Genomic DNA, 15382 nt, shown 5'->3' with positions numbered 1-15382 from the left:
GCTGTACGGGGTATTTTTAGTTGCATGGCTGTCGGTAAGTGGCAGCAGAGCGTGCAAGGGTCAGTCATTGTTGCTGGAATCAGATGGACTGATTGAAATAGCTGTCTGAGCCTCGAGTATACGCGGATGCAGTCATGCTGTTGAGTGATCCATCATTGGGTCAGCAAGTTCAGAGGTGCTTTTGGACACTCAAAGTTTCCTAAAGCGCTTTTTAGTTATACACCTGCCCACGTGCGTCAGTTCAAGACCACAACTCTGACATGTCAAAGAGGACAGCAGGACTTTTCAACAATTGCTTGTACAGTGCAATACATTTTCCTGTAATATTATGGCATATTTAGACTGTATTTCAAATCAGTGGTTCCCAAACTTTTCAGCCCGCGACTCCCAAAATGACAATGCTAGTGGCTCACGACCCCCAATATCCTCTGAGGTGGTTATAAATACATTGGTTATAAATGCAATGGCGCACACACACCAATTGACCCAAGTCTGTTCTTCTTTTAATTTTTTTAATGTATGTCAGTGCTGTAAATGTACCAGAAAGTTTAACCTGGTGTTATAAAATCAATCTGCTGCATCTGACGCTATTGCTGTGTCTTTAATATAATGTAATTACCCCAGGGGTCGCAATCCAATAGAACTAGTAACTATAAGCTACTATAGTAACTATATATTATATAGTAACTATAAACAACATTTTTTTCCCTTCAGTATGTTATAGATAAAATATGGCAATTCTTATGGTTTAATAAAAATAAATACATTTTTGGAAATCACCAGGCGACCCCTCAAAGGGTCCCGACCCCCACTTTGAGAAACTGCTTTAAATAATCACACGCAGAGAATTGTACATAACAAGTGATTTAGTTTAACGTATTTAATTCTCTCATTAGTCATTTTAAACATTTAATATTTCATTATTTCATGAATGGTTGCTTCATTTCTGTAATAAAAAAAAAATAGCATAAATCGCTTTTCTAAAAAACATGTTGTGTGTATTATTGTGAGATTTATCCATGTGCTTTTCTTTATTTTCTTTCACCTTGCAATTTTTAATCAGCATGTCATGATTCATTGTTGATAAATCATTATTCATCTTTTTTATGTTGATAGTTAATGGTACTGATTATACATTTCTTTTTGTATTGCATAATATAAGTCACAATATAGAAAATATTGAGGTTTATCATCCAGGTGAAAAGATCATTAGCATTACAAAACATTGTCCAACAGGTAAAGCATACAATTAAATGAAAATAAAAATGTCTGCAACGCATCAAGCATAGCCATTTTGGAAGAACTTGATCTACTAAATATTTTACACCATTAAACCAAGTTTAAAGGTTCACGAAACCCTCGAGTACTATTTTTGAGATTTTTACAGATTTGTGTGTGTTGAGCATCAGTTAAGACAATGTTAGCTCCTGTTAGCTTTAATTGTGAGGAAAACTGGATAATTTTGAGCTTTTGTCAGCTAATTTCAGCTTCCGGGTTTAAAATTTTTGGGGCGGATCAAAATCAGCGACGTGGCGCAAAACTGCAAGTCCAAAGACGACGCGTCGGTTTCTCATTTTTATTCATAGCGGAGTTTTCTAATCCTATGAGAAGAGCCGGCTTAATTATTCATGACTGCGCGTGCTTTCCGACAGCAAGGTAGACCTGCCAGTGCCAAGCTGTGAGATCCTACCTTGATGACTGGGTGAGAACGCGTCCACGGACTTACACAGTATTTAGCCGTTCATGAAGGCTCGTATGTGTTTGTTTCCATGATCCACGGGGTTTGTTGCATGTTTCCTCCGCGATGCTGTCAGGGCCAGTACAGCAAAGCTGTTTGTGTGCAGCGAGCATTTTTGTCGGGCGAGCTGTACGAGGATTAGAGAATGGCGGACGTTGTCTTTTATCAGGAGTTTGTTCACATTTAGACACATCGCCGTGCTGCTGTGTTCGCCTAAATCCTCCAGATTAACACTAGGGCTAATGGTTGAAATAGACAGGGCAAGTGACCTGCTGCACTGAGTCTGCATTCAGACCCGGGGATTGAGGGAGAAGTCCTCATTTAGTGTTTATATAAACACGATTATCTCTACAATTGTATAAATTGTGGTTGTGTGTATATGAAATTACGAATAACAAATGTTGCAGGGCATTAAATGACTGTTTATTTCTTTCCATTTTAACTTCGTAAACTATACACTTATGTGTCTCCTTATGGTTTGTGTCTCATTTTGTGAGCTAACTGACAACAGTTGTTCGCTCCCCTCCTTCTCCCCTGCTGGCCACACCCACTCATGCTTCTGATCGCGGAGCTCCACGCCCATTATGATGCATCTTTTGAAAAAATTCTGAGGTAGACCTGAACCGAAAGTGTGGGGGTGTCATGACCCTTTAAACTCAACTCTACATATAATCTACAGAAGTTTGGGTTGAAATAGCAGCTGTAGTTATTGAATAACCACTTGTTTTACACGACAGTCTCCCTTCATTTAGACCAGGGGTGTCCAAACTCAGTCCTGGAGGGTGGGTGTCCTGCAGAGTTTAGCTCCAACCCTAATCAAACACACCTGAAGCAGCCAATCAAGCTCTTACTAGATATACTAGAAACGTCCTGGCAGGTGTGTTGAAGCAAGTTGGAACTAAACTCGGCAGGACACCGGCCCCTTCAGGACCGAGTTTGGAGACCCCTGATTTAGACGTATGATAATGCTGATTTGCTTACATTGATAGATCTCATGTTTAATATATAAAAAGCTTTGTAATTGGTGGTCTGTGATGTGCATGTCAAATATGATCACTCATGTAACGTCCGCGCATTGGGATTTATTTCCTGATTGTCATTTTCAAATGTAGTTTCTTAATGATCAATAGAAGCCAGACACTCTGCCTCAAGAGCAAGTCGCGAAATCAAATGAAGGATCGACTTATCTACAAACTAACTAATAGTTATTAAGTCTCTAGAGTGGACTTCTGTTGCCAAGGTTTAAAGGTTTTCACACACGTTTACAAAAGAGCAAATAAACGGTTTGTGGCTTGGTCTTCAGCTCTGTGCCAGTCGCATTGTTCTGGTTGCTCTGTAGACTTTGTTCTCTGCTAGTGAAAGGTGTGAAGGACAAGAGCTCTAAATAAAGCGAGCCAGGGGCTTATGGGCGATTGCCCACTGGAATAATGGCCAGTGCTGATAAATAGATGACTGCGGCACCTGAGTTAGCAGGGGCTCCGGGGCCTCCAGCTGCCATGGCGACTGAATTCCAAGCCTTGCCATTGGCTGACGCGCTAGACAGCTGACAGGGGTTTGGAGGGACGTATAAAAGAGTAGGATTTCTCTCAACTGGGACTCAAAGTACTGCACTGTAACTTTGTGTGTAGCTGTAGTTCTACTTGGAGTTTTTTTAATACTATTGAGCACCTGTTGGTTAACTTCACCATGCCTGGTGTTAGTTTGGACTCAATGCCAGATTTGGGTGGTGAAACTGGTCTACCAGATCATCTGGAGCAGGATTGTGCCGAGTCTGGCCTGGAGGCCGTGATTGGAGACCTTCTGTTACAGAACTCTGCAGACGATGAAGACGAAAAGCCCAGCGACGAGCACTTTTATGAGCTGGAACTCAATCTGCAGAGAGCCGTGCAAGAGGTGCATTATAATTTGAAGGTTTTTGGGAAGAGTATTGAAGCGCGTCTGGAGGAAGCCACAGCCCAGGTTTCACCTGTTGTTGAGGCCATTGCCACATTACAGCAGGAGAACGCATGTTTAAGGATCATGCAAGAAGATCTTGCTAGGCAAGTAACGGCTCTTTTTGAAGCTCTTGGACTGCCTGAATGGAAAGCGGTGCAAGATCAAGACGTGGATGCAGAAAACTGCAGTACATCTGAGGTTGAAGTCAACCCAGTGCTACATCCTGCTAGCTTTGATGAAGTTTCCACCAGCAGTGTCTCACGGAGTAATAGCATGGTAGGATATATATTTGCTCCAATAGTGTGTATTCTTGCTAACAAATGTATTGAAGGGCGGGAGAGAAAGATGGCTTCTCTTCTCTTGGGGAGATCATAACCGGTTTATAAGCGAAGACTTGGGGGTGGGAGGGTGAGGGATTACCACTCGAAAAACCATCATTTAAAAAATATGCTGCAAACATTCAGTTAACAGTCCTGTCTTGGAATCTGCCTGATTATTAAAAAGTGGTGCCTGAGATGCATTAAAAGTCCACTTTAGACTTGTTTACATCTTCTATTATGATTAGTTGTTTTACCGAAATATTCTGAAAAATACAATGTTTTGTAAAACAGTACCAGAGTTATTACATTATTATGTTGTAAAAATGTATAATTTGTTAATAGTGATATAAGTTATAAAGTGGCAATAATATCATTTAGCGCTATTAATTTGGGATCAGTATATCACCTAGCAAAAAATAGATATTGTGACAGCCCTACCTGGTTGTAGCAGTATTAGTAGTAGTAATAATAATAATAATAATAATAATAATTGTGCGCCCAGTGACTAAAAGGCTAAGAATTGAATTGAATAGAATTTTATTTGATGGATTTTAGACTATCTGTGCAAAAATACAAGTATCCCATACATTTTGAAATAAAAACTGTCGAGGATAAAAACACAACAAAGCCCTGGGCTTGTTTCCATTGTGGTCCTCGCTGTTAAATAAAACAAAGTATGGCTTCGAAAATACAGATTAGGGCTGCACGATATTGGAAAAAATTGACATTGCGATATTTTTTTTCCCTGCAATATATATTGAGATATTTATTTATATATATATATATATATATATATATATATATATATATATATATATATATATATATATATTTAAGATATACTTTTGCACACATTACATACAGTATCACTGTTTTATCTGCTGCACCACTGACTGTAAAATTCTTCCACAAAGAACTAGAGCAAGTTTTTTTTTTTTTGGCTGGTGGAGGACCAAGAATGACTCAGCAGCAGCCTCACTCATCTATTTGGGTGCCTAAAAGTTAATAAGTGACGGACATAGATGTATATATCTATGAGTGACGGGAAGCTATGCTAAGGTTAACTAGCTTAGCATATATCTTGCTGTCTGCAAATGACAGTAATTTAAACGTACCATAAAACTCCTATAAGTGCATACAATTCGACACAACTACACAAGCATCGTTTTAACCTTTATAATCGAACGTTAACGTTACTCTGTCAACATTCTATTGTCTTAATTACCGCGGTAACAAAGCTAACTTACGTAAACAGAGAGCAACAGATTGCAGACGTCAATAATGCAGCGTAATGAAATAATATACCGATCAAACTCTGCTTTAAGTACGCTACGAGTTCATAAACTGCCTCTGGAACCCAGTTCAGATACACAAATTTATTTAACAAAAATAGTAATGCAGTAAAGTATTTTTCGCTCTGCCAAGCCTTCTCTGTTGGTGCGTGGAGCAGCATCCTGCATCAGTCACCTTTCACCCCGGCCCCACCCCGTACCCCGACTCCTGAACGTCTGTCTTACTCACTCACTCACTCACGCGGGCGTGCACTGCGGTCTCATGAGGAAACGCTGCTTTTTGATATAATGTTTTTCTTGTTCCCGAATACAAAGAATTTTTCAAGTATTTGTTCGAAATAAGTATTGGTAAAAACACGCTATTCGTGCTTATCTGAATACCATATTGGGTTCGGCTCCACCCATAATATATGTATAAATAAAAATAAAAAAAAAAATATATATATATATATATATATATATATATATATATATATATATATATATATATATATATATATATATATATATATTTTTTTTTTTTTTTTTTTTTTTGCTTTGCATCGCACCTCCTGCATCAACACCTCCACCGATGTATCGTGCAGCCCTAATACGAGATGATGCATAAAACAAACAGTACCTCCACATTTTAAAACAGAAAGAAAATAATTCACAAACACATTCCTTCATTTATCTTTTCGGCTTAGTCCCTCTATTAATCAGGGCTCGCCACAGCCGAATGAACCGTCAACTTATCCAGCATATGTATTACGCAGCGGATGTCCTTCCAGCTGCAACCCTATTCACAATTAAGTGAAATATCAAATAAAACATCCTCGTCCATTATGCAAACTAATTATCCTCATCAAACAGCCATCTTTGAACCTCCTTAAGTCTTAATTTCCTTGATCGATTTCCTTCCAACTATTCATAAAAATTACTTTAATCTAGGGGCAGAATCACTATCGCTTATACTTTTTCCATTTTGCTGAGTAGAAAGCACACAAGCACCTGAGCTGTATCTAGAAAACGCTTGAGATGCTCTCTTAGTTTCGGACTGTTTATAAATGGCTCCAACCTAATAGCAGTGCTCTGGCAACCAACAAGAAGACTCAGCATTATCCTCTGGGAAAATAATCCTGTAGGCCAGAAAGACGGATATATAAATGTGAACAAATAGAGTTTTGTGTGTTTATACTTATGAAATATGTGACATAGTGTCTCCTTCATGAATCTGCTCTCTTCATTTATGTCTTCAAGGGTCATTTTCCACTCTGTATTATTATTAGTAGTAGTAGTGATGCGTGCTTATGGTGAATAATGTGGAAAATCTGCCAAAATCAGCCATCCAAAGTGCTGAGCTTTAACTTAAAGCTTTTTACAGGAGATTTTCTTTCATTTGAAGCTCTTCTCTTCAAAAATAGACACTCATAAAGCTTCAATGTAAACTTCCCATCTGAGGTCCCATGAATAATTAGCATGGTCTGCATTTTAAGTCAAGCTTTCGATAGATTTTACGGCTCAGCGCAGTGCATTTGAGAACATAATGAATCATATGGCCCATTGCTGTCTGATTAATTGAAAGTCTTAGTGTCTGCGTTTGCTTCCAGGAAGAGATTTGATTCAGTCAGAGCAGATTTTCCAGGGATCTTTTGATTTAGGGCGAGTTAGAGCTGTAGATATAATAAAAGAAGTTCGGTCGGGAGGGAAAAAGTCATTTAGATTATACATCCATGTGCAAAAATGAGCATTAATTGGCTGGATGTGAAACCTGAATTGCTGTTTACTGTTTGGAATGTGCGCTAGCTTGTTGAAAGTGGGCTAAAACCGTCTGAATTTGCTAGTGTGAAGCAAAGCCTTGCTAATCTGGGATTAGTGCGAGGTGAAAAGTGGGGAGTTGTTGTGGACGAGATTTTCAGGGAGTCTATTTCTGCCGGTTGTGTGTGTGTTTGGTGCAGGGTGATGTGTGTGTTATTGTGAGCAGACTGTCAGACTCTGGAAATTCTCCTTTATCTGTATAGGGCTGCCAAAGTTAGCACATTACTTGATGAGATTATTTATATACGTCTAATGCTGATTGATTCATTTAACAGCATTAATGCGTTTACCTCATTTGATGTAATGGTTATGTTCGCTACTATTTACCAAACTGGAAGAATAATGATTGTATTTGAGAACCTGTGTTTGAAAGAAGTCTATTTTAAACTTAAGTGACATTTTTAGCATTGCTGCAGCAGTATTCAGCATCACACCATTATTCAGAAATCATTCTACGATCATCATTTGGTTCTTTATTATTATCAATTATTATCATTTAATAATAGTTCTTATTATTAACATAGAAATGTGTTTCTTAATACTTAATATTTTAAGGTACGGCAACGCAGTGGCGCAGTAGCTGGTGCTGTTGCCTCACAGCAAGAAGGTCGCTGGTTTAAACCTCGGTTGGGTCAGTTGGCATTTTTATGAGGAGTTTGCATGTTCTCCCTGCGTTATTGTTGGTTTCCTCCGGGTGCTACGGATTCCCTCACAGTCCAAAGACATGCAGTACAGGGAATTGGGTAGGCTAAATTGTCAGTAGTGTACAAGTGTGGATGAGTGTGTGTGGATGTTTCCCAGCGATGGGTTGCAATCATGCTCCTTGTGACATGTCTAGACTTCGTATTAGACAGCAGTCTGGAACAAGGGCACTCGCACTATATTCTTATTCTGCTATTTCCCTCAGTTCCTTCTTAAAATTATGCAACACAGTAAAAAAGAAGTATGTCTGGTCAATATATGGTATCATACAAAAGAAAGAGATTGATTAAACTGTTGTTAGTCTAAACATTTTTGTAATAAAAAATAAAGACAGAATTAATAAAAATAAATTCATGTTTTCCACATCTGTAAGTCCGGACAGGTTGATTGAACTTAAAAAATTTATGGAACCTCGTTGCCCTAAAAAAGCCAATTTTGTCTTGTTGAAAAAAACAGCACTTTTTACATTTATTGTACTTAAGATTTCAAATGCATTTGATTAAATATTTAATTGACTGAAATAATGGTGTTTAGTACAACACTATTGAAATCTTAGGTACAATAAACCTAAAAGGTGTTGGTTTTTCAACAAAACAAGATTTTTTAGGGCAAGTTTCCATAATTTTTTTTAAAGTTCAGTCAACCTGTATAGGCTTAAAACATAAAATCTTGACCTGAATGTTGTAACTGTAACCAGGGCCGGCGCGTCCATAGTCGTAGGTGGCCGCCTAGGGCGGCAGTAATAGAAAGGGCGGTGTCCGCGACACCTCCATCAGCACCCGCGTGTCCTCAGTTATATCCACGCAAAGGGCGGCAGAATGAAGGTCCGCGACACCCGCGCGTTCTCAGTTATATCTGCGCATAGGGCGGCAGAATAGAGGTCCGCGACACCTCACTTCATTTTCATAACCGGTCACTTTTGTTTTCACATTGGGGTTGAGGGCGGCGTGATCGTCCTCTGCCTAGAGCAGCAGTTTAGCTTGCTCCAGCCCTGACTGTAACAGTGCAGTAACTGTGATGTTAAGTTAAATGCGGCGGCCGTGATCAGTTATAACGTGGCATAAATAACCAGGCTTACACAGGCAAAACTTACAATATTTTTTTACATATTATATGTTCAATGTCACGATCTCATTACGCACGCCTTTGCACTTTGCACGTCTTAGAGCTGTATATAAATGTGGCAATGGCGGTTGGGATTGACCGAAACAATAACGTTATCCTAACTTTAGACTCAGCTTAATCTTGTAGCTTTCTTGTTAACTGACATTCATTCATTCATTCAATTTCTTGTCAGCTTAGTTACTTTATTAATCCGGGGTCGTCACAGCGGAATGAACCGCCAACTTATCCAGCAAGTTTTTACGCAGCGGATGCCCTTACAGCCGCAACCCATCTCTGGGAAACACACATTCACGCACACACTCATACAATTCAAACAATTTAGCCTGCCCAATTCACCTGTACCACATGTGTTTGGACTGTGGGGGGAACCGGAGCACCCGGAGGAAACCCACGCGAACGCAGGGAGAACATGCAAACTCCACACAGAAACACCAACTGAGCCGAGGCTCGAACCAGCGACCTTCTTGCTGTGAGGTGACAGCACTACATACTGCGCCACTGCTTTGCCCCCTTGTTAACTGTTACATACTTAACTGATACTCACAGTGATCAGCAGCCATCAGAAAATGCGCTCTCACGCTGTATCCACGAGTTACGTCAGTTCTAAGACAAAGAGCCAATCACATTTTCCCTTGTACATCACTACTTAGACAACAGACTAGAATAAGCTAGGTTAAGTACATTCCATTTAAACATTCCAGTAGAATCAAAAATGTCCTTTTATTAATTATTAATTATTATTTATTAATTATTATTCATTCATTTTCTTGTCGGCTTAGTCCCTTTATTAATCTGGGGTCGCCACAGAGGAATGAACCGCCAACTTATCCAGCAAGTTTTTACGCAGCGGATGCCCTTCCAGCCACAACCCATCTCTGGGTAACAACATACACACACACACTCATACACTACAGACAATTTAGCCTACACAATTCACCTGTACCGCATGTCTTTGGACTGTGGGGGAAACCGGAGCACCCGGAGGAAACCCACGCGAACGCAGAGAGAACATGCAAACTCCACAAAGAAACGCCAACTGAGCCGAGGATCGACCCAGCGACCTTCTTGCTGTGAGGCGAACGTGCTACCCACTGCGCCACTGCATCGCCTTATTAATTATTACAATTAAGTAATTGAGCAAAACATTTAGTATTTACGTTTATTGCATCTAAGTTTTTTTTAATTAATACAACTTTAGGTATAACAGTCATCCTAAAAACTTACATCAGAGATACTAACAATGCTTTATTTTAATTTGATGGGACCTTTAAGGTTGTGCATTGCTTCTCAACAATCGTCTCATACCCTGAATACCTGATTTTGCGCTCTCTGTAGGTGGTAATGCTGTAAAACCCTCTGTATTACTGACCATGCGGGTGGTTTGTTGAAGCGCAGATCAGCATGACGTGGATGAGAGCCGCCGCTCGGGCTCTAAGGGACATTCACAGAAATCACCGAGCTCTCATTCCTGTCTAAATGTCAGCGAGCTTCCACGGCTTCAGTGTAAACACAGCTGTACTCATAGATCAGACTCCGAAACATTCCCTCCTCCAACCAGCCCCTTTTTCCATCTGTGAGGCTTTCGCTCGCTCTTTCTTGTCCATCTCTCCAGCTCTCTTTGCCAGGGCTATTTTTGGACGGATATTTTTATTGTCCCCGCTCTTAAATCCTCATGTCAATTGTATCGCCGTCGATTATAGCCTGCTTTAGGGATTAGCTGTTCAGAGTTATAAATGTCATCGCTGAGTTTTTGCTGTCACAGTAGCAGATCATACTGTCTGTCAATCAATCTGCCGTGTTGCATCCTAAAGATAAATGCATTTTAATACAGTATAAACTAGGGGTGTAACTATACACTCAGCTCACGATACAATGTTTATCACAATACCATGTTCACGATTCGATATGTATCTCGATATTTGGAATAAAAATTTAAAATTAAACTGAAATGCTAAATTTATTTAAATAAAATAATTTATTACCAAGTAAACTATTTTTTATGTGTTTCTTTTGTTTCAACTTGTTAAACTGAACCTTCTTTAAGAAAATAAATTAAACAGGCCTGTCTCTGGAAAATAAAACAATTTAAAAACTTCTTATAAAATATTATTGAAATTATTCAATTCAATTGAATTTAACAGTAAGAGCTCAAATTCACTCTCCTCTAACTTAAACTCCTCGCAATAACTGCACTGTTTAACATTTACACATTTAAAATTTGCACATATTCACTGCACCACATTGAACTGTTTACTTATTGAACTGTACGTACCCACTGCATATGGACATTTGTAATTATGTACACACCCACTATACATATACACTTGTAATCATGCTTATTTATCTGCACACTACTGACTATTAATAGCAACCTGTACATATATTCATATATTGTAAATATGTTCATAGCTTATCCAACCTGTATATAATGTTGATAGTACATCCATCTGTAAATATCACCATAGTTTTTCTTTAACTGCACTTTATAACTTATTCCTGTATCCTGCACTTGCTGCTATTGCACTGCTGGTTAGACCTAAACTGCATTTCGTTGCCTTGTACTTGTACATGTGTAATGACAATAAAGTTGAATCTAATCTAAGCTAATCTAATCTAATCTAATCTAATCTTAAGGCTTTGCTTGGTCACTTGCGTTTTTTGTGTGTGCAATCTACATTTCCAGGTAATCAGCAGTTCTATAAAATAATCCTGAACTGATGTGTATCTGTCTGAGAGGTTTTTATGGATGGCTGTCTTCATGTTGGGCATGATGAGTGACAGGGTGGCCGTCTTTTCATTACACAGGACAGTCGTGGCTCTTTTCAGCAGTTTAGGCAGGTTTACTATTTCTTCGGCATTGCTGTTGTCGGCGCTATCAAGTGTATCATGTTGACGTGCATTTTTGTGTACCTTTGTACTTAAAAGAGTTCATGCTCGTCGTAATCATAACTCTAAAATGCGATATGATTATTTAAATAATGTGCACGCTTTCGGTTTCATTTCCACTGCTGTCCATACTTCCCACGCGGCTCCTGAACGATCACTCTGTTCCACAAACTGAATGTTGTTTACTACTTTATTACCTGTTAGTCACAACCTGCAGGTTCTGTTCACTGAAGCAGACGTGCGCGCGTCTATCATTAAGTAGTCCGGCCTCTGTAGTAACAGCTCACAGTCAGCTCACGTCATGTGTGATTTTGCGGCCGCCAATACATCATTATATGAAGACAGAATGATATTTTAGGGTGAATTGTACCTTATAAATACAGTATGTGACTCTTTCAACACCATTAGGAGGTATCCATGTCGCTGTGCAAAGTATGTAAATCACTGTGAAGACTTTAAAACTTAGGATGTTTAACCCAGTATGCGTGTCAAAAAGCGGACGAGTCTAAAGCAATGACTGTACAACCGAAATGTTGCCAGACGTCTGATTTTGAGAGGATGGGCCATCCTCTATTTCAGCTCCACTCATCTTGGTCTGCTAACATTACTGCTGCTGCAATCTGAACTCACGTGCGACAGCAGGTGGAACGTAGCTCACGTGCAAACAGCTCAACTAATAAGAGAAAACATCATCGTCATATCGTAATCAAATCATCATAACGCCACGATGCATATTGAGACATTTTTGCATCGCAATAAATCGTACAACGATAAATCGTTACACCCCTAGTATAAACCGAATGCAGCCAACTGTAGTAATAAAGAGCGCAAGCTTTGGTATCACTTTAGTTTAAATACCAATTCTCACTTTTAAGTCGTTATTTTTTTAGCTTAAATTACTTTTAAGGCTTTTACCTGCCTATTATTAAGATTTTGGTTGTTTATTAGTATTTATAAAGCACATATTCTGCATGAGCTTATTCTACATCTCTAATACTTCCCAATACCTAAACCCAACTATTGCATTAATGACTATTAATAAACAGCAAGTTACGAGTTTGAGGTTAGAGTCATAGTTAGTTAGATGAGCTATTGTTTATGAATAATCTGTAGATCATCGTGCATGCATCATCTTTACATCATCATATACAGTGCATCCGGACAGTACTGATAGCGCTTCACTTTTTACACATTTGTTATGTTAAAGCCTAATTCCAAAAGGGGTTAAATTCATTTATTTCCTCAACATTCTACACACAATCCCCCATAATGACAATGTGAAAAAAAGAGTTTTTGAAATTGTTGCAAATTTATTCAAAATAAAAAAGCTGAAAAACCTCATGTAAATCTGTGTTCACAGGCTTTGCTCGATACTTTGTTGATGCACCTTTGCAGCAATTTCAGCCTCAAGTCTCTTTGAATATGATGCCACAAGCTTGGCTCACCTGTCTTTGGGAATTTTTGCCCATTCCTCTTTGCAGTAGCTCTCAAGCTCTATCAGGTTGGATGGGAAGTGACGGTGTACAGCTATTTTCAGATCTCTCCAATGATGTTTAATAGGATTTAGGTCTGGGCTGTGGCTGGGCCACTCAAGGACATTCACAGAGTTGTTGTGAAGCCACTCCATTGATATTTTGGCGGTGTGTTTTGGGTCATTGTCCTGCTGAGAGAAGAACCGTCGCTCCAGTCTGAGGTCAAGAGCGCTCTGAAGCAGGTTTTCATTCAGGATGTCTCTGTACATTACTGCATTCATCTTTCCCTCTATCCTGACGAGTCTTCCAGTTCCTGATCATGATGCTGCCACCACCATGCTTCACTGTAGGGAGGTTGTTAGCCTGGTGATGAGCGCTGCCTGCTTTTCTCCAACCGTAACACCTGGCATTCACTCCAAAGAGTTCGATTTTAATCTCATCAGAGCAGAGAGTTTAGTTTCTTATGGTCCGAGAGTCCTTCACATGCTTTTTGGCAAACTCCAGGCGGGGAGCAGCTTCCGTCTGGCCACTCTACCATACAGATGCCTGATTGGTGGATTGCTGCACAGATGGTTGTCCTTCTGTAAGGTTCTCCTCTCTCCACAGAAGAACGCTGGAGCTCAGACAGAGTGACCATCGGGTTATTGATCACCTCCCTGACTAAGGCCCTTCTCCCCCGATCACTCAGCGTAGATGGCCGGCCAGATCTAGGAAGAGTATGATGGAGGCCGCTGTGCTCATTGGAACTTTCAGAGCAGCAGAAATGTTTCTGTAACCTTCCCCAGCCTCGTGCCTGGAAACAATCCTGTCTCTGAGGTCTACAGACAGTCCCTTTGTCTTCATGCTTGGTTTGTGCTTTGACATGCACTGTCAACCCTGGGACCTTATATAGACAGGTGTATGCCTTTCCAAATCATGTCCAATCAGCTAAATTGACCACAGGTGAACTCCAATTCAGCTGCTTAAACATGTCAAGAATGATCAGTGGAAACAGAATGGGCCTGAGCTCAATTTAGAGCCTCAGAAAAGGCTGTGAATACTGATGTACATGTGATTATTCAGCTTTTTATTTGTAATAAATTTGCCACAATTTCAAAAACTCTTTTTTCACATTGTCATTATGGGGGATTGTGTGTAGAATGTTGAGGAAATAAATGAATTTAACCCATTTTGGAATAAGGCTGTAACAAACAAATGTGGAAAAAGTAAAGCGCTATGAACACTTTCTGGAAGCACTGTATGCATAAACTTTACGTCATAATGTATGCATAAACTTTAAATTCCTTTACAAATTTGCACATACATTTCTGTAATATAAATTAAATTTTTGCAGTAACTTAAACGTGATGTTAATCTGTGCGGGGTTTTTTTACAGTCTACCTTTATCTCTCTTCACACACAGATGGAGACTGAGCCTGTTTCTCTTGTGGGTGAATCAGTTATCGAGACGTCTCATGATGTCCCTGTTCTTCCTAACGGATCGTCCATGACCTCCATCAAAACTGAGGCGCAAAGCGAGAAACTGACTTCCGAGAAGCTGCGAGACATCGAGGATGAGGAGATCCTGGACAAAATGGTGCGGTTATCAACCAATAAGAATGATCAAACCTGACAAACAAAATTTTCCACACTGTACAGTAATGTTTCTTTAGTTAATGTATTTACTAACATTTACTAAGAGCTAAGAATGAACTGTAAAGCGTTTATTAATTGTAGTTTCGAATTTAATCATGCATTACTAAATGTTAAAGTTGTGCTTATTAAGTTATGACTAAAGTACATCCAGGAGGTTGTTATCACCGAATAGAGCCTGACAGGCTTATCGTTGTATAAGGGATTATTCTGCAAAAATAACCACCTGGATGTACTTTATCCCGCCTGTTACATAGAAAACATAAAAAATAGACACAAAACATTGTTCTGGCCTGTAATAGTAATCAGTTGTTTAGTTAAACGCAAAGCTGACAAAAACTAAAACAGCTGATGGAGCATACACTAACCTGTGCATTATTCACTCACAAGATGGCGCCAAACTGTCCAAGACGCTGTTGGAAATTTGTGATTTCAGTCTGTATCCGGGTCACGGCACCAAAAACTGTAATGAATTAAAGAGGA

The 15382-nt window shown here is 39.4% G+C and overlaps 1 protein-coding gene across 21 annotated transcripts in view; it reads left to right on the top strand.

Annotated features, from left to right (window-relative positions):
* smtnb (smoothelin b) overlaps positions 1-15382 on the top strand; it is a 124465-nt gene that overhangs the window by 83399 nt on the left and 25684 nt on the right. For 15 of the 21 annotated variants that reach the window (XR_012406535.1, XR_012406534.1, XR_012406532.1 and 12 more), the window contains one exon: positions 14670-14843. Coding sequence is in view for 15 of the 21 variants with exons in the window: in XM_073951663.1 (XP_073807764.1) it covers positions 14670-14843 (174 nt within the window). In the remaining 6 variants the exon portion in view is untranslated. Of the gene's footprint in view, positions 1-523; positions 3950-10244; positions 10804-14669; positions 14844-15382 lie in introns of those variants that run through there. The other 6 variants (XR_012406537.1, XM_073951673.1, XM_073951671.1 and 3 more) reach the window with 2 other exon arrangements.

Source organism: Danio rerio, chromosome 5 (assembly GCF_049306965.1).
Source record: "Danio rerio strain Tuebingen ecotype United States chromosome 5, GRCz12tu, whole genome shotgun sequence".
Lineage (NCBI taxonomy): Eukaryota > Metazoa > Chordata > Actinopteri > Cypriniformes > Danionidae > Danio > Danio rerio.
This window is presented reverse-complemented; position numbering and strand designations above follow the sequence as displayed.